The following is a 26,450-nucleotide window of genomic DNA, read 5'->3' on the forward strand; positions in this document are numbered from 1 at the left end:
GCGCACACGTGTGCAGTTCTTGGAAATAAGGGCTATATCTTTGGCGGACGTGTTTTGGTTAGTGTTTTTCATGAAAATGATATTTTTATGTGTGCTTCTGCTCACAAAGATTATTTTCTGACTTGGGGGAACAACTGAACATTCAAAGTATCTAGGTAAATAAAATACCATTCAATAATAAATTTTATTTCTCTTCCATCCCCTAAACAGACTATACATGAGTAATCACACATGATTTATAAATCATATTTTAATGAGGAGAATCCTTCACTTCTGTGCATAACCAGAAAAGCTTAATGTCCTAACATTTAAATCCTATTAGTTTAAGGCCTTTTCTTCCTTTCTCCCTTGACACATTAATTGGGTAGCTCTATAGTAATTTGATTAATGCTTAGCATTGTTTCCTCATATGTAAACTTCTGATGCTAATAAGTAAAAATAAGTAAAAATAAGTAAGATGGAGATAGTCTATCTTTAACCTGAAGTAATTTTAAAACCAAAATTTTAGTCCATGAAAAATGTGAAACAGGGACTAATTTAACACACTTTTATTTTAGCAAACTAGGATGAATGATTTGCACTGTCTGAACTTAGATACCTGGACTTGGTCTGGAAGGTACGTTTGAAATTTAAGTATGTTTTAATCGAAAGGTATTTGTGTGTGTGTGTGTGTGTGTGTGTGTGTGTGTGTGTGTGTGTGTTTGGGATCATGATCCAAATTTGAGTTTCTAAAACTGAATTAGTATCTTTTTCCTTCAGATTATATGTCTAAGCAAGGAATATACAGATTTAAATGCAGAGTTTGTTCTTAACCAAATTATATAAAACATGAGAATACCAGAGGTTGAAACTTGATTATGTAAAAGTACTGGTTTTATTCTAAGTATTCTTGAGAACTGGCCAGTAGAGGAAACGAAGGAACAGTTTGTTGGTGTCATCACAAGTAAACAGATAATGAAGTATGTAAAAGATTTTTTTTTGTGGTTCAAAATATATATTTAACAATAGAATAAATATATTTAGGTATCACTTCAGCTGTTCATGCAATGATATGGAATCAGAGCCATATATTATTCCAAAATAGAAATACCATTAAAAATGAAACTCCAAAAGTGCCAGGAAAAAAATATAGCAGATTGTCTTTAAAATCTTGGCATGGAGCAATCCCTATCAAAAGAACACCAACATTTTACACAGAGCTAGAGCAAACAATCCTAAAATTTGTATGGAAGCACAAAGACCCGAAATAGCCAAAGCAATCCTGAAAAAGAAAACCAAAGCAGGAGGCAACACAATTCTGGATTCAAGCTGTTTTATAAAGCTGTAATCATCAAGACAGTGTGGTACAGACATAAAAACAGACACCCAGATCAATGGAACAGAATAGAAAACCCAGAAGTGGACCCACAAACATATGGCCAACTATTCTTTAAAGCAGTAAGGAATATCCAATGGAAAAAAGACAGTGTCTTCAGCAAATGGTGGTGGGACAGCGACCTGCAGAAGAATGAACCTGGACCATTTTCTTACACCATACACAAAAATAAACTCAAAATGGATGGAAGACCTAAACATAAGACAGGAAGCCATCAAAATCCTCGAGGGGAAAGCAGGCAAAAACCTCTGTGACCTTGGCCTCAGCAACTTCTTACTTGACCTGTCTCCAGAGACAAGGGAAACAAAAGCAAACATGAACTATTAGGACCTCATCAAGATAAAAACCTTCTGCACAGAGAAGGAAATAATCAGCAAAACTAAAAGGCAACCAACAGAATGGGAGAAGATATTTGCAAATGACATATCAGCTAAAGGGTTAGTATCCAAAATCTATAAAGAACTTACCAAACTCAACACCTCAAAAACAAATAATCCAGTGAAGAAATGGGCAAAAGACATGAATAGACACTTTTCTAAAGAAGATACCCAGATGGCTAACAGACGTATGAAAAAATGCTCAACATCACTCATCATCAGGGAAATACAAATCAAAACCACAATGAGATACCCCCTCATACCTGTCAGAATGGCTAAAATGAACAACTCAGGCAACAACAGATGTTGGCGAGGATGCGGAGAAAGAAGAACCCTTTTGCACTGCTGGTGGGAATGCAAACAGGTGCAGCCACCCTGGAAAATAGTATGGAGGTTTCTCAAAAAACTAAAAATAGAACTACCCTATGACCCAGAAATTGCACTACTAGGTATTTGTCCAAAGGATACAGAAGTGCTGTTTCAAAGGGGTACATGCACCCCAATGTTTATAGCAGTGCTATCGATAATAGCCAAAGTATGGAAAGAACCCAAATGTCCATCGACAGATGAATGGATAAAGAAGATGTGGTACATATATACAATGGAGTATTACTTGGCGATCAAAAAGAATGAAATCTTGCCATTTGCAACAATGTGTATGGAACTAGAGTGTATTACGCTAAGGGAAATAAGTCAGAGAAAGACAAATATCATATGGCTTCACTCATATGTGGAATTTAAGATACAAAACAGATGAACATAAGGAAAGGGAAGCAAAAATAATATAAAAACTGGGAAGGAGACACACCATAAGATACTCCTAAATACAGAGAAGAAACCGAGGGTTGCTGAAGGAGGGGTGTTGGGTGGGGTGATGGCCTACATGGGCAATGGGTATTAAGCAGGGCACTTGTTGCTATGAGCCCTGGGTGTTATATGTAAGTGATAAATCACTAAATTCTGTTCTTGAAATCATTATTACCCTATATGTTAATTAGTTCGGATGTAAATTAAGAAAATAATAATAATAATTTAAAAATCTTGGCATGGAGAAAGTTTTCCTAAAAATGGTTATAAACCCAAAATTATTAAATAAAAAGACTGACTTATAAGATCACTTAAGAATTCAATTTTTCTGGGGGCCCCTGGGTGGCTCAGTTGGTTAAGGATCTGACTATAGGTTTCAGCTTAGGTCATAATCTCACAGGTTTGTGAGTTTGAGCTCCGCATAGGGCTCTGCACTAGCAGCTCAGAGCCTGCTTGGGATTTTCACTCTCCCTCTTTCTGCTCTCTCTCTCTCTCTATCAAAATAAATAAATGAATATTTTTAAAAATATTCTGTATGTAGTTTTCTGTATAGAAAACTATACCCAAGCTAAAAGAGAAATTGGAAAATACAAAAAACAAACTGGAAGTCATATTGCAGTATTTTTAACAGGGCCTAAATCCACAAGAACTCGGAAAATCAGTAACAAAAGGACAAATAAGACAGCAGAAAAATGGACAAAGAACATAAATGAACAACTCACAGAAGAAATACAAATGGGCAAAAATTATTTTAAAGAGACGTTCAACTTCAGAGACAATCAAAGAAATGGAGCTAAAAATAATTACAAATGCCCAATGTGTGCTGAAGTTGTAACAACATAATTAGAGCATAAATTGGTACAGTTTTTCTGGAAGGTAGTTTGGCAATATATTTAAAATGTAAAATGGAATTTCTGCTTTGATTCAGAGTTTCCCCAAAGACAGTAAGTGTGTGTGTGTTACAACATTATTATAAAAGCAAAAACTAGAGGTCAACCTTCATGTTCACATTTGGGGATTATTTAAATCATAGTACATTTGGCCAGTGGGCCATCATGCTTCCTTTACCAAAGAAAGTTACACTTCATAGAAATATTCTACAACATATTAGCTGAATGAAAAAAAAGTTGCAGAATAGAATGTGTGATCCTATTTATGTATTTTTAATAAACATGTTTATATGTGTATTAAAGCCTAGAAAGATTATACCAAATTATTATTATTTCTTATTGCTAGAGGACAGGATTATAAGAGAACTCTCCTTTTTAAAAATACTTTTGGAGCGCCTGGGTGCCTCGGTTGAGTGTTCGACTTCGGCTCAGGTCATGATCTCACAGTTCGTGGGCTCGAGCCCCGCATTGGGCTCTGTGCTGACACCCCAGAGCCTGAAGCCTGCTTTGGATTCTGTGTCTCCCTGTCTCTCTACCTCTCTCCCACTCACCTCTGTCTCTCCCTCAAAAGTAAACATAGAAAAAAAATAATAAAAATAAAAATATTTTTGTTGGGGTGCCTGGGTGGTCAGTCAGTTAACGTCTGACTTCAGCTCAGGTCATGATCTCACAGTTCATGAGTTTGAGCCCCACGTCAGGCTCTGTGCTGATAGCTTAGAGCCTGGATCCTATTTCAGATTCTGTGTCTTCCTCTCTCTCTGCCCCTCCCCTGCCCACCTCTGTCTTTCTCTTTCTCAAAAATAAACATTAAAAAAATTTTTTTTAAATATATACATATTTTTTTAAAAAATGTAATATTTATTATTGAGAGACAGAGAGAGACAGAGCATGAGCATGGGAGGGGCAGAGAAAGAGGGAGACACAGACTCCGAAGCAAGCTCCAGGCTCTGAGCTGTCAGCACAGAGCCCAATGGGGGGCTCGAACCCACAAACCACGAGATCATGACCTGAGCTGAAGTCAGTCACTTAACCGACTGAGCAACCCAGGTACCCCTAAAAAAAATGTGGTTGTTGAATGTTTTGTAACCAAAACGATTCTTATAATCAATACAAAAAATAAAAATATTTCCATTTTAGAAAAAAATATCTTCCACAAATGGCCCATATTATTCTGGAACATTCCAGAATGCTGAAGAATGATGCCTTCTCACCTCCTGAATTATGAGTTAAACTTTTGTACTTATGTTTGTAATTTTCTAAGAATAGGACAGTATTTTTAAAAAATCTTCAGAGGTTTGTCCTGGATCTGGAATGGCTCGCATGCTTTTATTTTGAAGCTAGAATAACTAGCATTTTAAGGCAAAGAAACTTTGGGAAATCGTACAGCAAGTAAACCAGAGTAAAAGGAACAACAACAAAATCCCATAATATCCTCAAGGAAATCAGCTGAAAATATAAAACTAAACATGGGCCAACAGTAAAAAGTTACAGACATGAAAATGGTTATGTTGAAAAACTGGGGAGGTTATATTGATTAAACAAGAATGATGTTGAGTATGCATTGTGAATTAACTAGGACTTTTTAATTTTCAGTCTGTGTTCTGTAACCAGGTGGAATAGACACTAAGTAGAAAGATTATTTAAATTCATCTAAGAATTTAAGAATATTTTTAAAATCTAAATGCAGGTGGAGTTCATAAAATCAGCTGTTGTAAAAGTAGTGAAGGCAGTTTTTTCCCCTTTAATCTGAGATGATCAAAAACCTTTTTATTTTGACTTTTTATTTGACTAACCTAGATTTCTCTACTTTTTTTCCCTTGCCACAGGATTCCTGTTAATGGAGAAACCCCCAAACATCGGTCATGGCATACTTTAACACCAATAGCTGATGATAAACTTTTTCTATTTGGTGGACTAAGTGCAGACAATATTCCATTAAGTAAGTCAACTAAAGTGTAGCCTACAATTATTATCTCATTCTTTTTTCTTAATTGTATTTGATATTTAAGGTGTCTCTTTTTCAGATTTTCTGGTTTACCTTTATCCCCAACTGTATGATTGCATTAAGAATTAGAAAACCCTTTGCTTTAGTATCTTTGGCTCTCCATGTTCTCCTGTTTCCTAGATACATAGAAAAGAAAGGGTAGTTGAACCTAGATGAATTAAAACCCCTTTCAACTATAATATTCTGTGATTCTGTGCCTTCCTGATTTTTGATCCCAGTACAGTGTAGGCTGGAATGGGGATTAGAACAGTCTTCCCCAGAAGGCTCTGGAAATATAAGGTGGGAAGGCAGTTGCTTCTCTTTCTGTTCCAGAACTGTAAAGAAAGTGCTTAGCCAGAATTTTTAAACTCCTGTCACTGCTGATCCCAATAGCTATGGTTTTGTAATGCAGGTTTTTTTTTTTTTTTCCAGCACTAAAACTGTGGCATCAGGAAAGACAAATGACTAAGTATCCACTTCCTAGTTTGACATAGTTGATGTTTCATGTTTTCTTAACCCAGAAGTTTTCCATGGCTAGGAGTGTTTTCATAAGAAACCTTATATACCATTAAACTCATTTATATAATTCCGTATGGGATCTGGAAACACGTATTTATTTTTCAACCAAAAGGCATCAAGCATCAGCTTTGCATCCAGCAGTCTGCTGGACAACAGACAAACTCCAGAGGCTGGTTAGAGAAACAGGGGTTTCTAGCAGGGGATGTTAGTTATTGCAGATTATTATGCTTCTCCAATCTGAAGGTTCGTAATTAAAAGAGATTTGGAATCTAATAACTAACATCTATTTTTTCATTAGGTGTTGTTTAATAGAACATCTTTTTGAGCTCTACTGTTTCTAATTCCTATTTGCTGATTTTGGTCATTGACCTGTGGGAAATTCTATGTCCTAACTCTTAGTGCAGTCAGTTTCCTCCTGTATAGATTTAGTGTAACATACTGGTATTACACGATACTTAGAAGTTATTTTAATCTTGTTGACTATGATAATGGCATTGTGATTATGTATGTGATAATGCCGTTGTCATTCTGGAAAAATATGTCTCCTTTTAAAAGCCATGTTTAGTGAAGTATATATGGGGAAAATGACAGGAGATCTAGGATTTGGTTTAGAATAACTGAGCCACAAGAGTAACAAAAAAGAGAGAAATGGAGAACATGTAGCAAAATCTTGATAGTTGTTGAACCTGAGATATGTGAGGGGTCATTATCATGTTCACTCTACCTCTCTATATCTTTGAAAATTTTTGTGAGAAAATATGCATACACACAAAAGATAGTTGCATAAATATAGCATGATAAATTTGGGGGGAAATGTACAAAGACCTAATCTTAATTTCTTAACTGTCATAATATTGCAGGTGATGGTTGGATTTATAATGTCATAACAAATTGTTGGAAACAACTTACACACTTACCTAAAACAAGACCCAGGTAAATATAGAACTTAAAGAATAGTAAAATAGTTAAGAATTAATCAAGTATTAAATATAGCACTGATTTTATAGTGTTTGCCTTTAAAATTGTAAATCAAGAAAGATATCTTTCAAATAAGCTTGATGTTACCCAAATAATTTAATAATCATTTCAAATTATATCTGATTGTTAAAAATGGTCTATTCTGTTTTCATCCATATTTGCATATTTGAAAATGTTACTCTTTTAGGTAACTGTATAATCTTGCCTCATAAATACGAAAAGCCTAAGAAATTGGAAGTATCATATAATGTTAATATTTTTAATAAGTAGACAAGAATGGATTTGGCTTTAGTAGTTATTTGGTTTTGGAAGAGGTTTATTGCAATTTAATGAGAAAATAAGTTTCATGTTAATAAAATAGATGGCAGATATTTATTTTTATTAACTGATATATTCACTTATATGAATTTTTAAAAAAGAAACATGTTAGTTATTTGTGACATATTATAGAGAAAAAATGTAGAAACAGCATATTATTATTAGACTACAGTTGATCCTTGAACAACACGAGTTTGAACTGCATGGGTCCACTTATTATATGGATTTTTAAAATAAATACAATACTATAAATATATTTTCCATACAATTTTCTTTTTTTCCCATATGATTTTCTCCTTTTTTTTTTTTTTTCTAAGAGAGAGAGAGAGGGAGAGGGAGAGGGAGAGGTGCGTGGGGAGGGATAGAAGTTGAGAGAGAGAATCTCAATCAGGCTCCATGCTCAGCAGGGAGCCTGACGCTGGGCTCAGTCACACAACTGTGAGATCATGACCTGAGCTGAAATCAAGAGTCAGATGCTAAGCTGACTGAGCCACCCAGGTGCCCCATCCCATATGATTTTCTTAATTACATTTTCTTTTTTGTAATTTGAGTGTAGTCGACACATGATGTTACATTAGTTTCAGTGTACAACATAGTGATTTGGGAAGTGTATACATTGTTACGCTCACCACAAGAATAGCTACCATCTGTCACCATACAATGCTACTACAGTGCCATTGACTATATTCCCTATGCTGTACCTCTTATTCCCATGAGTTATTCATCTATTACTGGAAGCCTATATCTCCCACTTCCCTTCACCCATTTTTGAAAAATATTTATTTATTTATTGAGAGAGAGAGAGAGAGAGAGAGAGAGAGAGAGAGAGAGGAAGGGGCAGAGAGAGAGGAAGAGAGAATCCTAAGCAGGCTCCATGCTGTCAGCACAGAGCCTGATGCAGGGCTTGATCCCACAAACCCATGAGATCCCGACCTGAGCTGAAATCAAAAGTCAGAGGCTGAACCAACTGAGCCAGCCAGGCACCCCATCCCTTCACCCATTTTGCCCATCCCTCCATTCCCTTTTCCTCTGTCAGTCATCAGTTGGTTCTCTGTATTCATAGGTCTGATTTTGGTTTTTATTAGTTTGTTTATTCATTTGTTTTGTTTTGTTAAGTAACATTTTCTTTAGCTTACTTATTGTGAAAATACAGTGTATAAACCATATAACATACAAAATATGTATTAATTGACTATGTTATTTGTAAGGCTTCTGGTCAACAGTAGGCTATTAGTGGTTAAGTTTTCAGGATCCAAAAGTTACATGCAGATTTTCAGCTCTGTGGGGTATCAGTGCCCCAAACCTCGTGTTGTTCAAGGGTAAACTGTACAGAGAAAACAACATTAGTATCGTAATTCTTTTTTTTCCCTAATTTGAGTGAGTAGTATAATAAAGATATATTCATAGGAAATTGATAGAACATTTATAATCATTATAGTAATAGATTTTACTGTTTTCATGCCATGTATTTAAGGATTTTTTTGCTACAGATTATGTATACTAGTGTGAAGTCAACTTAATGACATGCATTTCAGAAGTTTAATAAGTGACAGTGAAGTAACTTACTTGAGAAAAAAGCCTGAAAAAATATTGTATATATTTCAATGTGTACATCTATATTAATATGCCCAAAAAATTTAGAGTTTATCATAATTACATAAGTGATTCTTATATTTTCATGTGTAGAAATTCATTGTAATGTATTATTTTAGCAATTTGGATCTTTTGAAATGTATTTTTTAACTTATAGAGTTTTATATTAAGATATGGGAGCCCAGAGTTCTAGTCCTTGCTCAGCTACTACCTAGCTTTTTGGCTTTGGGAAAGTTACTTAAAGAAACTGAGCATTAATTTCTTCATCCCATGAAATGAGGAAGCTGGACTAGAGACGTTCTTAGTTCTCTTACAGTTGTTTGATTGCATTAATATTGGGCCAAAGTGGTATTAAGAATATGTTTAATTTTTAAATTGCTCCTATTTTATAATTCTATCCTTAATAAGTAATTAGAGCAACACAACTATTATCAATAATATATTAGTTAGAACTGAGCTATGTAAAGACATTTCTTTGAATTCAGCTGATGTGTCATGTAAATAATATGCTTTATTAGAATGTTTAGGTGATAAGTTTAGAACAGCTGTGAGAGGACATAAACTATCAGTCTGTAGACAAAACATCAGGTTGCAAGCTAGATGTCACCAAAATCAAGGCAGGAAAGGCTTTCCAGTGTTCTTCGATGATGAAGTCCAGGCCAGAGTTTCCCTAAGGCAGATAAGACAGAGGCAGATCTATCTTCAGGTATGAGGTGAGGAGGATACAGTTTAGTGTAAGGAGAACATATATATGTGGATGTATACTAATTTTTATGAGTGAGAGTTTACTTAACATCTGAATACGTTTTGTGCAAACTGTTCCAAGTTATACTTTAAAATGTGAATGGCCCAATTCTCCTCTTGTAATTCTATGCAGGATTTCTCAACCTCAGCACCATTGACATTTTGGACCAAGTTATTCTTTGTCATTAGTCCTTTGCAGTGTAAGATGTCTAGCAGCATTTTTGGCCTTTACCCACTAGATGCCAATAGTATTCCCCCACCCACCCACCCACCTGGAGTTGTGACAGTCAAAAACATTGCGTATATTATCAAATGTCCCGTGGGGGCAAAAATCACCGTTGGTTGAGAACCACTGTTCCACAGTGTACCACCCTCTCCTCCAGGTCTCACTGTGGTTAGAGCAACGCTTGAGTGAAAGGCCAAGTACAAAGCCGTATCTAATTGCCTGTGTCAGTGGCTGTCAACAAGGACCCCTTTTTAAATGTGTCTGTGAAAGAAGTCCAATAAAGTATTGGCTTATAGAGCGTTCGGTACTTACTGTTGGGTCCCATGACTGTTGCCGAGGTTATACATGGCCTTCTCTCCTGGAAATTAAGCATTCCTTATATTCCATTTCCTTTATCCAGTCCCCATCCCCGACCCCACAATATAATCTGGGTGTTGATGAAGATTTATGTCAATTTATGTTCTAACATATAAGTTGGAGAATTGGGCAGAGTGTTTCCTAAATAAAATCTCTTATGGCTCAGTTCTATCCTGGGTCCCGAGTGCAACTGTCCTTGAATGTGTGAGTGATTGTGTGAGGAAAGTATTTGATTTAACAAATTGTGCATAACCCTACTGTTTGCACTTGCTAAAGTTAAGTGAAAAGTATTAATGTACTAAAAATAAGTTATGTGGTAATAAGGGGTAATATGTAATTGTTTGGGATGTCTTTTGCTGCAGCAATTTGGTCTATTAAGAAAAGTCATCAAAATTCTCTAAGAGTCAAAGCGATGACTTTGTAAATTTCTTGATTTAGCTTCTAAAATTGAGAAATTTATGTGTACTTTTTTTCCTGAGAGTTAGAGCTCCCAGAAATCTTGAATTTTACAAAACTTAAGATTATTCTTTGTAAATACTGTGAAATTGGAGATGACTATGAGCTATCAGACCATTTCAAAAAGAACATTAGATGCTCTACTCTTATGAAATAACTTGTTTATTTAATAATTGAATATGTAATGCTGGTTTTTGTATTTGCTTTTGTTAATCAAGAGTTTTGGAGCACCTTCTGTGTGCAGAACACAGTGTTTAGGTATTTTTAAAGAGAAGCATAAAATTAGATTACCCAGGTTCCAGCGGTGTGCTGGTAAAGGGTTAACAGCTGCTCTCCAGGAAAAGTAAAACCAAAAAGCTCAGCTTTGTAGCATTTTCTGGTTTCCATCATGGCCAGTTTCAAGCTACCAGCATGATGGCACTGAACACGGATTGGAAGAGGGATAGGCACAGTTGGTTTCAACTAGCTGCTAAGCCACTTCCAGCACACCACTGCCAAGATTTGACCTAAGGACCTCATGTGTGGACCTTTAGAAGACCCACACATCAAAGAATTAAAGGAGTGTATAGGGCAGTTTATCTTCAAATATAAGTCAGAAGATTATAAAATGTGTACATAAATGTTGAAAGGTGCTGACCAGAGAAGGTAACAGCCAGTTAGTTTGGGTATTTGGAACACTTCCTGGGGATATTGAGCCTGTGTTTAAGGCACTGCAAGAATGATTTATCATCCTAAGCATAAGAAATGGGGTGAGCAAAAGCCTAGAGATAGATAAACTTTTCTCTTAGGGGATGAAAATAAATGAACTTGGATGAAGTAGAGGGTTCACTGCAGGGGGGGAGGGGCCAATAATTAAAACTTGTGGAAAAAAATAGCTATTGGTTATGAATATTAGGCTAAGAAAAATGGCACAGATGCTTCCTGATCAGGACATGTCCATGGTTAAAAACATTTGAAAAATGTTATTAATCAGCTAAATGTAGCTGAGAGAGATTAGAGACAGAAAAATGAACATGTTATGGTATTTTGTACTCAGAGTGATAAGTAGTATGACAGTCTAAATGTGAAGGGAATGCCAAGTTGGGTTTGTCAGATGATGGGAACAGAGAACAGGAAAGAAAAGTAAAAAATGATGAAAACAGTAACATGGCAGAGAGTCCTAAGAAAATTAGGGCAAGTGTCCATTTAGCAACAGGATGATCAGTTCCTTTCTAACTAATTTATTTCAGTGAGAATATCTATGAGATAAAGAGGCTAGAAAAAGGTTGGGGGGGTATAACAGAAAAGAATTATTGGGTGGGGGGTCATTTTAATTGACATGATTTAATGAGGATCTAATCTTTTAGTGATTCTCGAGGAATCTTCAAAATCTAACCTCTTTTAGGATATGCCAAAGTTCAAGTTCAGTCCTGCCCATTTTGAAATAGATTAAATGTGAAAGTGTGCAATTTAAAATTGATTTATATGTAATATATGGTTTCGTTCTTCATAGTATTTTACTCTCCTTATAATTTTCAACTATAGGTTATGGCATACCGCCTGTTTGGGGAAAGAAAATGAAATAATGGTATTTGGTGGGAGCAAAGATGATTTACTTTCCTTGGATACAGTAAGAAAATTTCCTATCTAAATATTTCCTCTGAGTAGTTTTGTTATTTAAACTAAATGGCTATTTAACAAGATTGTTGATGTTCCCACATTGCAAAATATGGAAGAACATGAAATGTTACTCTGTGGTATGACTAATCTTCAGAATGAGTGGCTTTTGTGCAGCATTTAAGGATATTTTGAGTCTACAAATCAAAATAGGTCTATTAACCTCATTAGCCAAGTTATTTTTTATTTTTTTATTTTTTAAAAATTTTTAATGTTTATTTATTTTTGAGAGAGAGAGGAAGACAGAGTACAAGCAGGGGAGAGGCAGAGAGAAAGACAGAATCTGAAGCAGGCTCAGCACAGAGCCCGACACGTATTTTTTTAATTAAAAAAATTTTTTTAATGTTAATTTATTTTTGAAGGAGGGAGAGACAGTGTGTGAATGGGGGAGGGTCAGAGAAAGAGAGAGAGAGAGAGAGGGAGACACAGAATCTGAAGCAGGGTCCAGGCTCTGAGCTGTCAGCACAGAGCCTGATGCAGGGCTCGAACCCATGAACTGTGAGATAGTGACCTGAGCCGAAGTTGGACGCTTAACAGACTGAGCCACCCATGCACCCCTTTGTTTTTTTAAAAAAATTTTTAATGTTAATTTATTTCTGAAGGAGAGAGAGAATCTCATTGGTCAAATTATTAAGAAGATCTTTTAAAGGATGATTCTTCCCTTTCTCTTTGAGGCTCACCATAGTATGGATGTTTATAATTTTATAGAATTAAAAGATTTGTAAGGTATAGTTGATATTTTATAAGAATGTATATAACGTATACGTAAACTGAGTAGAGTAATAAGTACCCATGAAATTTACTACCTCCCTCGGTAACTAGAACATCAATGCTAGCTTCTCCCGTCAAGAGGAAACTAGTTTGAAATTTTTAAGTGTATTTTCTCTCTACTTTATGTGTCTTTTGCCACTGCTTCACTCATTTTAATTTTAAGATTAAAGCATTGTCATTTTAAAATCTGATAAAACTAAGGCCAAACAAATAAATGAATAGCATTTGGAGAGTGTTGTTCTTTCACTCCTAGCACCTCGGGAAGTTCAGAGCGAGGTGGCCATGCTCATACTGTGCTGTGTTGGGACAGGAGTTGGGCATTGGTTGCTCTGGTTTATATAGGACATTTGGGAATCGAGGGACTTGGAGCCATCAGGGAGAGTGTGCTCCGGCCAGAATCAGCCAAGTTGGTGCCAGCTCTCTGGTGGATATCTCTTCAGACTAGTTCTCTCTGGAGCTGCACCTGCCCAGTGGCAAACTCTGAAATGAGCTGGTTTCTCTCCAGGGGGGTTGGCTGAGTTTGCAGTTTTGGGGCCTCCAATTTGAACGTTATGTATATTGGAAGTTTTAGAACTTTTTGGCTAAGAATTCAGTGCTTCAACAAAAGATCAAAACCACGACTTGGCATTTAATTAAAAAATAAACTTTGTGGTTTGTCTTCTTTTTCTTGGCACTAGAAATCGGTAGGATACAGAGTTTATCATTAAAACAGGAATTCTGATTAAAATCATCATAAATTATGGAATTCTAAAGACTTATTTGAAAGGATTAGGGACATTTTCTGCCGACTCTTCCACATTACTTTCAGATGAAAGAATCATTATTCAAAAAATCTTCTGGATCTGAGATTTCCAGATGGGACCCTTTGCGAAAGAGAGACAAGAGAAAGAGATCTTAAAATAAGAGTCATTTGGAAGAGAAAAGTTCTGCTTAAAAAACAAAACTTGAAAACCACTACTTTTCTCATTTTGAACTCACTGTTCTAAGAGAAAAACATGTTTCTGAGTTTTAAATTTGCAGTTGTATAGGTTGTGGTTAGGTAGAAATTTGGTCGCTGAAAAAAGGTAGCAATGTACCCAAAGTTTGTGTGGATAGCAGGTGTTTATATGTATATGTATGGGGTGTGTGTGTGTGTGTGTGTGTGTGAGTAAATAGCTAGAGGGAGATTTTTTTGCTGCTTTACGTAATCTCTGTTACATTTACAAAAAGAAAATATTTATTAATGCAATTTTATTATTTTGAACACCTGTATAATTCTTTTTTTATGTTGATTAGGGCCACTGTAATGATTTACTGATTTTTCAAACACAGCCCTATTCACTACTCAGGTAAGTATTTTAATTATATATACATATTTATAACGCTATTAATATAGGATAATTTCTTTCGTCTTCCTTTTTGGGAAGCATTATAATTTTTCAGGTAGATTAGGATTTGAACTTAATAAAATATTTACATCTTCCAAAAAGTATAGTCAAATTTGTAATAGTGAACCATACACCAATGTGATTTTTAAAAATTAAAATATGCAATATAATCATTTTTATTTTGTGCATAAAATTGCATTTAGTTCATATAGAAGTATTAAACACACTGTATTTCCTTGATTTAAGTCTGAAGTTTTTCATATTTTAACTCTTAGGAAATCAGTGTGTCCAATAATAGACACACATACATATATATGCATTTACTTAAGTAGAATTTCTTTTTTAACACCAAATCTGTTATTAAGTTGATGGTGTGTCTTAATTCACACACGCTTGCTTGCTTATTTATTTATTTATTTATTTAAATTTATTTTGAGAGAGAAAGAGAGTATGTGAGCTGTGGGAGGTGCAGAGAGAGAGGGAGAGAGAGAGAGAGAATCCACACTCAGAGCAGAGCCTGACTCGAGGTTTGAACCCGTGAATTGTGGTATCATGACCTGAGCCAAAATCAAGGGTTGATCCTTAACTGACTGAGCCACCCAGGCACCCCTCGAATATTCTTGCTTTAAATTTTTTTTTTTAATGTTTGTATTTATTTTTGAGACAGAGAGAGACAGAACATGAGCAGGGTTGGGGCAGACACAGAGCCTGACGCGGGGCTTGAACTCACAGACTGTGAGATCATGACCTGAGCTGAAGTCGGATGCTTAATCGACTGAGCCACCCAGGCGCCCCTATTCTTGCTTTAAAAGGAGTATATACGAGGGATAGTTGGAAGATTGGGGAAGAAGCCCCTGTCTCTGTCTGAGAGTCAGGAGGAAGGTTCTGAGCGAAGCAGAAGTGGCCCAGTGAACAAGTGTGGTGTTTTATGCAGGAGGAATAACACGGGTGAAGGCACATGAGAGAGACATATGTGTTGTATGTCAAGGAGTAGGCTGTAACTTCTAGACGTTCTACAACTTGGACCACTTCAAAACCATTGGATCAGCTCAAACTGGACCATCCTAATATCTTTCATAACTGCTCCTTCTCTTATTTCAGTGGTTCCTTCTGTTACTGCACATTAGAATCTCATAGGGAACCTCAAAAAGTATTGGTGCCTGTGTTCCATGCCCACATGTTATGATTTAATTGATCTGGGGTGTGGCCTGAACTTAGGAATTGTTGAAAGACCCCAGGATAATTCTAATGTGCAGGCAGAGTTTGGAAGTTGCTGATGTAATGATTATACTGCCTTGTATTGTTACTTACCTTTTACTGTGAACAGAACTACTTTCCCAAAGTAGATTGCAAGTTCCTTATATACAAGGATCAAAAAATACAGTATTGGAGTGCCTACCATGGGCAGGCACTGTGCTATAAAATGAAAAGTCATGATCTTTCCCTTGAATTGCTAATAATACAAAAGGTAGGGTTTCAACAACTATAAAAGAAAAATAATGTTGCTTTAAGAGTAACATATACGAAGTTAATGAGACTCGTGGAAGAGAAGGCCCTCTGTCCACGTGGTTAAGGTGGTGAAGGTTAGGGGAGTCTTTGTGTAAGAGGGAGGGTTCGAGACAATTTGCTATGAACAAGCAGTGCATGGGGGTTAGTACAAGATATGCGAGTGCAGTATGTTCTGGAAACTGAATTCCTGAATATTCCTGAGACAAACATATGAGGTAGGGAGTTGGACAAGAAATCAGCAACCATATATCATCCAGAGCCTTGTGTTTCATGAAGATAAGTTTACATTATCTAGTAGATCAAGAAGCATTGACTAATTTGGAGCAGAGGAATGAGATGTTAATATTACAAATTAGATGTTATACATACAAAAATAGATGTTAATTGACTATGTCATCTGTAAGGTTTCCTATCAACAGTAGGCTATTAGCAATTAAATTTGGGGAGAGTCAAAAGTTATATGTGGACTTTCTACTGCATGGGACCTTGCTACCCCAACCCTCCAACTGTTGAAACTATATTTATTTATACGCTGAGGAGAAGAACCAGCTGTTGGAAACACAAGAAAATGGGGCGCCTGGGTGGCTCTGTAGGTTTAACCTCTGACTCTTGACTTTGGCTCAGGTCATGATCTCAGAGTTGGTGAGTTCAAGCCCCGTACTGAGATCTGCGCTCACAGCACTGAGCCTGCTTGGGATTCCTACTCCCCCCTCTCTGCTCCTCCCTAGCTTGCTGTCTATCTCTCTCAAAATAAATAAAAATAAACTTAGGAAAAAAAAACACACAAGAAAATGAAGGAAAAATTGGTGCAGCGGGGTCTCGAGGAGGTGGGTTTTAGTGAAAAGGTAATTGAATTAGTCGTTGAGTAGAGCAAAAATACTTTTTAAATAATGAAGAAAGTAGGGATGTAGAGGCAGATGAATTTGTTGGCTGGGGGGCAAAGCACTGAGAAAGCATAGTTGGTAGCAAGGTAAGAAAGAGGAGAGGTGAGGACATGGACTTAGGAGTGGAGAAGACTTGAAATCACTGCTGCAGTGGCTTTGAGAAGATACCGACTGGGGCTGTATAACACAGCACTGCAGAACACTCAGGGGGCTCAGCTGAGACCTCGGAGAATTGAAGGGATGGGCTCTGTCTGCAGAAGCTGGTTTTCTCCAGCCGCACTGAGCAGGTGGCTGCTGCAGAAAGGAGCTGGCTGACTGAATTCTCCCATGGTTGGAGTTTAGCCAGGGTGATGTAACAGAGGGACAGCAGAGACGGGGATGAAAGTTTCTGGCAAGAGAATGAAGTACAGATGGGCCGGGCTGGGAAGGAAAGGAAGCTGAGAACAGAGGGGACTTACTGTCTAGAGAACTGGGAAGAGCGAAGGGAGTGCGCATAGGAAAAGGATGTAAGGCTTCTGGTCCCTCCTAGAGGAGAATCTGGAAGTGGAAGGTTTTAGAGGCAGAACTGTCCTGAGTGAGGTTATAAAGACTGAAAAGAGTTTTCCACACAAAGTTCTCAACAACAGGGGCGGGGAGTTGGGGGGGGGTGCACCACCTGCAGGTGAAATGACAGCAGCCTGGAGCGACAACAAATACTCGAGTAGCTCCTGGACTGTGTTAACGGAGACACAGGAGAAGCGGCACTCTTTTCTCAAGAAGACTGCAGGCTCCGCACTTTTCTTAGATTTCAGTTAAAGCAAGGGCAGGAAGTCAGAGGAAGCGGAGGTGTTTGCGGACACAGCTGGTGTTCTAAAAAGCACAGAGTTTGGAAGGAAAGATAAACAGTGATGGGGAAGATGGACCAGCATAGAAATGAGAGAAAGGCACAGCACAGACTGGATGGGCTTGTGTTTGGGGCTGGGACTGAGCGTGACTATCAGTCAGGCTTCTTGGTGTCACCCTTTGCCCCTAGCACAGTGCTTCTGCGAATGCGCACACACCCTTTCACACCCTTTTCATGCTGGGCTCATTTTGATGCATCAGAACTTGAATTAAAAACAAAAACCAAAAAAACCGTTGACTATAGCAGGAACTTAGTGGTATTCTTGCGTTGAGGTGTATTCACCACAACCAGTGGCCCACAGTGTAGCCAGAGCAATCTTTTTATTTTAAATTATTTAATAATAAAGGATTCCTTTTATTTTAAATTATTTTAAATTCTACTTAAATTTTAAATTTAAGTCAGAAGGCGTTTGGCACCTACTGTGTTGAGGCAGTGGAAACAAATAGGAATTTGCCGCAGAGGCTCCTCATCTCAAGATACTTGTCTGATCTAATGTATTTGTGGGATCATGCTCATCGTACATTTGGATACCTATATAGGTTTAAGATGAAATACCACTGGTGCTTATTCTGATAAAAAAATAAGATGTATTTACCAAGAAAACTCACACAGTATGAAAGGTATATGGTAAAAAAAAAAATCACCTTTGAGCCATCGTCCACAATGATCTTTGTTAAGAGTTTGCTGTTTATCCTTCCACACTTTAAAATGAGAACTGTTGTGGTTTTAACCATGCTAAGAGGCCACTGGAACCTTGAGAGCAGTATACATATGCATGTGTATGCTCACGTGTGCATGTGTGTCTAAAGGGTCAAAGTATGCATCCTGTTTATAATCTGCTTTTGAGACTCGTACTGTGGGTATCTGTCATGTAAACATATAATCATTCAGTGATTTATACACCTATATTTATGTTCGTAATGGCTGTCCAGTGTTCTGTTTCATAGAAGTACAATTTCTTTACTAGTGTATTGATATTTATTTAGGATATCTCAATTGGGGGCTATTATTAGAAATTTTGTGTTGTCATATTCCTGTATATGCTTTTGGAAAACTCGCATGTCTCCTCAGGAGAAACTCCTAGAAGGGCTGTTGGTGGATCAAGGCACGTGCACATTTTATACTGTGATGATCATGCAGTGGCTCCCACTGCCTTTGGCAAACCGCACATTCCTTACTGTGGTGTTCAGGGCTCCACCTGTCTCTCTACCTCATTTCCCGCCATGTCCCGCTCTCGCCATTCTCTAGCTGTATTTGAACCACTCAGTTCCAGTTTCTGGAATAAATCTTATATCTCATTTCTAGGGCTTTGCAGGTGTGTGTCCTCTATCATGAATAATTTGTTGAGACTCTCAAGGTCTTGGCTTGGACATCCCATCTGGAAGGTTTCCCTGGCTTGCTGTGGTTGTCTTCGCTATTCTTTCTCCCTGTCTCGTTCCCCTAGAACCCTGTACCTGTCAAGGCCATTTCATGTTATCCCAGTCTCAACATTGTTTATCCTCACTAAATCGTAATCTGCCTGAAAGCCGAAATAGGGTTTTTCTCAGTATTGGATTTCCTGCTCCTAAATAAGCTCCTAAATAGTGCACATGAATAAATATTTGTTGAATCAGTGAATGAATAGCAATGACAGAGTCCATCTCCTCATCTGACTTGTCTCTTCTCCCTGGTGGAAGGGAACAGGAGCTATTGTGTTAACATAGCCGCAGAGTTAAACTTATATCAAGTGTAAGATTTGTGTCATTCACCTGCACATCTCCCATGTCTGTGTACAGCGTTTTCACTCTCCTTGCTTAGAGTTTTCACAGAGAGAAAAGTCTTCCTGAAAGTATGGAAGATATAAATATCTAAATCCTTGTAAAAATGACAACTGAGGTTAAGTACAGCAGAATCAAGTGAATTTGTTTTTAAAACTTTTAAAAACGATTTGCTTCCCTGTTTGATTTAAAGCTTATCAGTTGAAATAGATGCTTTTTTGATAGCTCATCAAGTTTCTTTCGGTTTTAAAATGCAACACCTTCTTCAAAGTAACTTAAGATAAAAAGGGAGTTGGAATCCTTCCAAATAGGAAGGATTCTACGAGGTCGTGGAATCAGAGGGGAAAAATGACCACCCAGACTCCCAGGACGGGAGAACCTCAGGTGGGTTCTCATTGGCTCTTTCTGCACTGCTGTTCCATTCCTCTCTTCAGACCTGCTCTCTCGGGGTCGGGGTCGGGGTCAGTCACTAAGTCACATGTGCCCGTGAAGTGAGTTACAGTGGGGGGGGGGGGGCCAACCAGGTCACTTGGCGTAAAAATGGATGTTAGATGCTTCATCTTGGGGCAATGGAAGAAAAAGACAGTCCTCAGAGAAGAGTAAGTGGTTATTGGACTAGGAGGATAAATGAAAAATGATCTGCTACAGACTAACATGCTTTGAAATTAAATCTGAATCTTTTCTGTTTAAATAACATTATGCATGGTGCATAGTAAGTTGAAATTTCTGTTTCCATGGGCTTTTGGTCAGATTGGCCTTGAGGCTATAAAAATATACAATTATCGTGGTGCTCTGGGAAGAACATGTATCCTATCATGTTCCAAACAATACAGAGGAAATATGTTATCATGTAACAATTTTATAATAATTTTTTTAAGAATACTTACCTATAAATATTTTATAAGTTCAGATTCAAAAACTAATAATTCTTTAATATTTTATTTACAGGTCATGCCTAGACTGCATTGGTAAAAATGCTATAGTTTTAGAAAGTCAGATATCTTTATTACCTCCTAAACTTCTGCAACAAGTGCTCAAAAAAATAACATTCTGGACTGCAGCTAATCACCGAGAAGAACAAAGAATCCAAAAAGAAGAAACTGAAAATAAGTATCAGTGGATCAGCAGCAATTAAGTTGTCATATACTCTCTATATTTAATATGTGTACACATTTTAATCAGACTGTATATTTACACCCCCCCCCCCAAATTGGAGGATTTAGAAGATAAAATTTGAAACAAAAATGCTATGTCCTGGTGATTATAGGCCATGGAATATATGGGAATAAGATGTTAATGGAAGATTATATTTTATATTTGTAAACTAATTTCCTAATTAGCTGCAGGAAGAAATATACTTTCTGAAAGTACGTACAATTGTAAGAGATTTTAACTCACTGTGTACTCTTTACTGAAAAGTTTATATGAATTTGAGGAGAATGAGAAATTAGCCCAAGGACTTAAGAAATCCCCCAACATAATAGATAAAAATACATCAACTTTCAGAAAGAATGGATTTTCTCAAGCCACTTAAACATTATCTAAAGTTTCTCATTAAGTAACCCAGTAATTTAAAAACTTCTCCTTCAATAACTGATGCAGCTGGGCAAAATGATAAAATAGGCAAGCGCTGATATGGATTAAATAGTGGACTCCTACCCTTTAGCCCTTACCTAGTAAAGTCTTATTGAGCTTCATTGTAACTTGTCCCCACCTTTATTTGAATAGCAGAATAAATGCCTTCAGTTGTCTTTCATTACCCCTAAGTTACTAGCTAATCCAACTTTATAAAGACCATGTTTTAAAGTGTCTAAAGTGGAGATTAACTTATCATACAGACTTTGAAATATGGGGAAACAGTAGATATATTAGCTTTTGAGACCCATCAAAATATATTTTTGCCCAGGAAGAATGCTTCTAAAGTACTTTCTGCAAGTAATGAAATGGGATGGTAACTTAGTAATTTGCCTTTATAGAAACCCTGCTATTTGGCCCATAGGGAAATATGTTGTCTTCCTATTTATTTTCAGTATTACCTGCCTATACAGAAATAGCATCCTATATTTATATTCCTTTAGCCAGTACTTTTGCCATAATTAAGAAGTTACTCATATTATCACAGTTATACGCTTTCATTGAATTACTAATAACAATGAATTATTAAGAAGCTCAGTATATCAAATTATTCTCCCTAACACCACCATTCAAGTTATCTCTAAAATTTAAAACACTAGAGAGAATATATTTCTATATTGATATATATATGTAATTTATAATGATAATTATAGTAGTTTGTAGTATCTCATTAAATTTTAGATATATTTTATATATATGTACCATATTTTGGATGTGTAAAGGCTTCTATTTATGTATTGAAATACTTTGTGCTTACATTTTATTTATTATACAAACTCTATAGATACACTATTTTCCTAGTTTTGTTAGTGTAAACCAGTCATTAGAGTTGATTGTGCAAACAAGATTTCAGTATAAGTTTTCTTTTTCTTTTCTTTTTCTTTTTTTTTACTATTTTTAGGCTGAAAACATATTTAGAAAAAGGATCTCACAGGCAATATACATCCTAGAAGTAATTATTACCATGAACTTCTGTTATCAGCATTTTTTAAGGGGAAAAAATATGAAAACCTATTGGATAGGGATACATGACATTGAGTTGAATGGACATCTTTTAAAGTGTAGATTATGGGAATTTAAATTCTAGATTAGGCAGACACCTCTCTAGCCTCTTAGAAAAACACTTCTGGTTTTAAATGGTTTACTTGGAATGTTAAAGGTTGGATTCGCCCCCTCGAAACACACTGGCGTTTAGGCTTCAAGAGAAATCTGTTGCCTGTGGCACACAAAACCGGTGCTGCTCTTTTTTGACTTAATATACTGTGCTGCTTCAACAGTAGGAGTGGCAGGAAATTCTGATCCTTACCTGCAGGTTCCACAAGTTGACTTCAGCCAGGTTTTGCTTCTCTTCTGTTAGGAGCTGTAGAAATTCTGGGAGCCTGCAAAGCTCGTTTCAAAACCTCAAAGCCAAGCATTATTAATCCTTCACTTCTCACTAGCTGATGGTTTCCTATCAACTCTTGTGCTGCTGACCTCCATGGTGTAGAGGAGCCAAAGACACTGACAGCCTCAGAACTTTCTCTCGGAACTCCCCTTGTGGGCTCTCTGTTCGGAAAACAATTCTGTAGGGGTTGATAGTTTTTTTCAGGTGGTTCACAAAATAGGTTTCCAATCTCGTCCTCAAGGAAAAAGGATTTCTGGCCATCTTTATTTTGTCTTTCAGGATATTTTTCCAGTTGTCAGGAAGGATTCTTTTGAGTATTAATCATCTTTAGTGTGATACAGTAAATAGCCCATCTAAGTTAGTGTACATTTTTTTTTTCCAAACAGTGTCTTTGCACACATACCCTTAAAAAACGATTAGCCTTTGGATGAAAGCTTAAAAGTATCCTTTAGAACTTTTTACTTTCAGTCCAGGATGAAGTGGTGCTTTCACTAATACCTTACTTATATTGTACGTGTATGTGAGAGAGAAATAATATAAAGTCACGAATTTTCGGGGTAGTATGTACTGTCTGACGAAAAAATTTTGACTTCAGAAAATTTCAAAAGAAAAGAAGCAATTTTAAGAAACATAATGCTCCCTGTCCACCTCGTGTATGTGTGTGTGTATGTGTGTGCGCGCACATGCATATGCGCACAGCTGTTTTTTCATTGTATTAATGTGATTCTACTGGAATTTCTGGTTTGATGAGGTTACCATCCAGTCCAGCATGTGGGTACAGCAAGATCATTCTTTATCACCCTGTTACAGACTGAATGTGTTTCCCCCAAATTCATATATTGAAACCCTGCTCCTCAATCAATGTAGTAGTATTTGGAGGTGGAGTCTTTGGAGGTAATTAGGTTTAGATGAGGTCATGAGGGTGATGACCCCATGATGGGACTGTTGTCCTTATAAGGGGCAGAAACCAGAGCTCACTCTTCTCCTGCCATGTCAGGATGCAAGCCCATGAAAAGGGCTCCCACCTAGGGTCGAATCCGCCAGCACCTTGATCTTGGACTTCCCAGCCTCTAGAACTGTGAGAAATAAATGTCTGTTGTTCACACCATCTGGTCTGTGGTATTTTGTTGTATCAGCCAAGCTAAGATGCACCTGCGGTCCAAAACTTACATTAGGGTTCATTCACTCTTGGTGGTATACATCCTACAGGTTTAGACAGAAGTATAACAACATGTATCTACCATTATAGTAGCATATAAAATAGTTTCACTGCCCTAAAAATTCTCTGTGCTCTGCCCATTCATTTCTCCCTCCCCACTAACCCCTGCAACCACTGATCTTTTTGCTTTCTCCATAGTTTTGCCTTTTCCATATGTTATATAGTTAGAATCCCATAGTATGTAGCCTTTTCAGGTTGGTGTATTTCCGTAGTAACAAGCATTTAAATGTCCTCTGTATGCTTTCATGCTTGAAAAGATCGCTCATGTCTTTGCACCACTGAATAATAATATTCCATTGTTTGGATTGAACCAGAGAAATTTTTTAGGATCTTCTGCATAGACAATCATGTCATCTATGAACAAAGTTTTGTTTCTTCCTTCTTAACATTTTATTTCCTTTCCTTACTGCATTGGTGATGACCTCCAGTACGATGTTGAAAAGTAGTTGTGAGAGGGGACATCCCTGCCTCATTCTTGATCTTAGTGGGAAAGCTTTGAGTTTCTCATAGCACTAAGTATGATGTGAACTGTAGGTTTTTGTAGATGTTCTTTATTAAGTTGAAGTTTCTTAGTTTGCTGAGTTTTTATCCTGAATAGGTGTTAAATTTTTCTGCTTCTACTGATATATTCATTTGATTTTTCTTTAGCCTGTTGATGGTGGATTCCATTAGTTGATTTTTGAGTGTTGAACCAGCCTTGAATACTGGGGCTAAGTCTCACTTGGTCATGGTGTATAATACTTTATTTTTTTGGATTTGATTTACTAATATTTTGGTGAGGATTTTTGCATCTGTGTTCATGAACAATATTGGTCTGTCATTTTCTTTTTTTTTTTTTTCCAACGTTTATTTATTTTTGGGACAGAGGGAGACAGAGCATGAACGGGGGAGGGGCAGAGAGAGAGGGAGACACAGAATCGGAAACAGGCTCCAGGCTCTAAGCCATCAGCCCAGAGCCCGACGCGGGGCTCGAACTCACGGACCGCGAGATCGTGACCTGGCTGAAGTCGGACGCTTAACCGACTGCGCCACCCAGGCGCCCCTGTCATTTTCTTTTCTTGTGATGTCTTTGTCTGGTTTTGGTATTAGGATAATGCTGGCCTCAGAATGAGTGAGGAAGTATTCTTTGCTCTATCTTATGAAAGATATTATGGAATATTGATATTTCTTTAAATGTTTGTTAGAATTTACCAGTGAACCCATCTGAGCCTGTTGTTTTCTGTTTGGGTAGGTTATTATTGATTCAACTTCTTTAAAATTTTTTAGAACATTTTTATTCATTTTTTGAGAGACAAACAGCATGAGCAGGGAGGGCCAGAGAGAGAGAAGGAGACACAGAATCTGAAGCAGGCTCCAGGCTCTGAGCTGTCAGCACAGATACCTCCCGAACCCATGCAAGATCATGACCTGAGCCAAAGTCGGCCGCTTAACAGACTGAGCCACCCAGGCACTGCTGGTTTTATTTCTTTAATAGATATAGGCTTATTCAGAATGTCTGCTTTTTTCTTACGTGAGTTTTGGCAGATTGTGTCTTTCAAGGAATTGGTCCATTTCATCCGGGTTATCAAATATATGAGCAGAGTTGTTCATAAGATCTCTTTATTATTCCTTTAATGTTCATGGGATCTGTAGTGTTGTCCCCTGTTTCACTTCTGATATTTGTAACTTACGTCTTCTCTGTTTTTTCCTTACAGAGCCTGGCTTAGAGGCTTACTGATGTTATTGATCTTTTCAAAGAACCAGCTTTTAGTTTTCTCTATTTCTTGTTTTCAATTTCATTGATACAGCTTTAAAATTTTTTTTTCTTCCATTTGGGTTTAACTTGCTCTTCTTTTTCTGGTTTCCTAAGATGAAAACTAGGAGGGTTGATGTTACATCTTTATTCTTGTCAAATATGTATACGCATTCAATGCTATCAGTGTCCCCCTAAGCACTGCTTTCACCCATCCCAGAAATTCTGATAAATTGTAAACATAGTGGCAGTGACTAGGGAAGGAGTTTTAGGCTATGAAAATCTGAGTGAGGAAAGCCTGTGTTAATTGTTCAAAGTATCCCTTCCAAGCAGTGGTAGCAGCGTGAAGATGGGGAAGAGACAGGATAATAAAGCACACTCCTCTCACCAAACACATCCAAGTAAAGTGGCACCATTACATTAAGGATTTAAGATGCATTCAGGTACAACCCTATTTTACAGGTGACTAAGTTTAGATTGCGGTAATTCTTTTCTTGACCTAATTGAAATGTATCAAAATGTAACAAAGCAGTATCTGTGTGTGTGAACAGAATTTGCCATCCTCCCTTAAGGACTCGGCGATGATGGTTTCTGAAATACTTTTTGAGCACAATTTTCCAGACTGGGCTTGGAAAGTAAAATCTCTGCCGAAGCAGAAGAGCTTAGCGAGCAGAGGTGCCTGGAACCGCTGTGCGGGCACCGCCGGGGTGGCACGAAGTCGGGAGCCCCGCGCGCACCCGCGCGGGAGGGCCAGGTGCCACGCCTCCCGGACACAGGAAAGCGGGGCATTGACTCTCTTTTGAAGCTGACTCTCATTTGACTCTCTAACTCACTGAGCAATGTCACAATGTCACTACCCCTTTTCAGACTGTGAACCCTTGGAAAACATTCCTCAATCACACAAGGAAGATTTCTCAGTAAAAAAAAAAAAAATTTTTTTTTTTTTTTGCGAGAAGGTGGCTACTATTCTTCCCATCTTTGTAGTGCCCGCAGCGAAAGGAGGCTCCGAGTGTTTGGAGCTCAGTCAAC

General features: G+C 37.3%; 1 protein-coding gene and 1 long non-coding RNA gene across 2 annotated transcripts in view; one reads left to right on the top strand and one right to left on the bottom strand.

Moving 5' to 3' along the window:
* KLHDC1 (kelch domain containing 1) overlaps positions 1 to 23,578 on the top strand; it is a 51,532-nt gene extending 27,954 nt beyond the window's left edge. The window contains exons 8-14 of the mRNA XM_040477073.1: positions 1 to 57; positions 558 to 616; positions 5,276 to 5,388; positions 6,813 to 6,885; positions 12,149 to 12,233; positions 14,327 to 14,379; positions 20,400 to 23,578. The exon at positions 1 to 57 is cut by the window's left edge and continues 3 nt beyond it. Of these exons, the coding sequence (XP_040333007.1) occupies positions 1 to 57; positions 558 to 616; positions 5,276 to 5,388; positions 6,813 to 6,885; positions 12,149 to 12,233; positions 14,327 to 14,379; positions 20,400 to 20,586 (627 nt within the window). The 3' untranslated portion in view covers positions 20,587 to 23,578. The remainder of the gene's footprint in view (positions 58 to 557; positions 617 to 5,275; positions 5,389 to 6,812; positions 6,886 to 12,148; positions 12,234 to 14,326; positions 14,380 to 20,399) is intronic.
* LOC121031728 (uncharacterized) lies at positions 9,333 to 10,172 on the bottom strand. Its single transcript, XR_005790863.1, has 2 exons — positions 10,124 to 10,172; positions 9,333 to 9,511 (listed from the first exon to the last, which is right to left on the bottom strand). It is a non-coding gene; the product is annotated as an uncharacterized LOC121031728 (long non-coding RNA).
* Positions 23,579 to 26,450: the final 2,872 nt, after the last annotated feature.

This window comes from Herpailurus yagouaroundi, unplaced genomic scaffold, assembly GCF_014898765.1.
Source record: "Herpailurus yagouaroundi ecotype Mexico unplaced genomic scaffold, PumYag 141, whole genome shotgun sequence".
NCBI classification, from domain to species: Eukaryota; Metazoa; Chordata; class Mammalia; order Carnivora; family Felidae; genus Herpailurus; species Herpailurus yagouaroundi.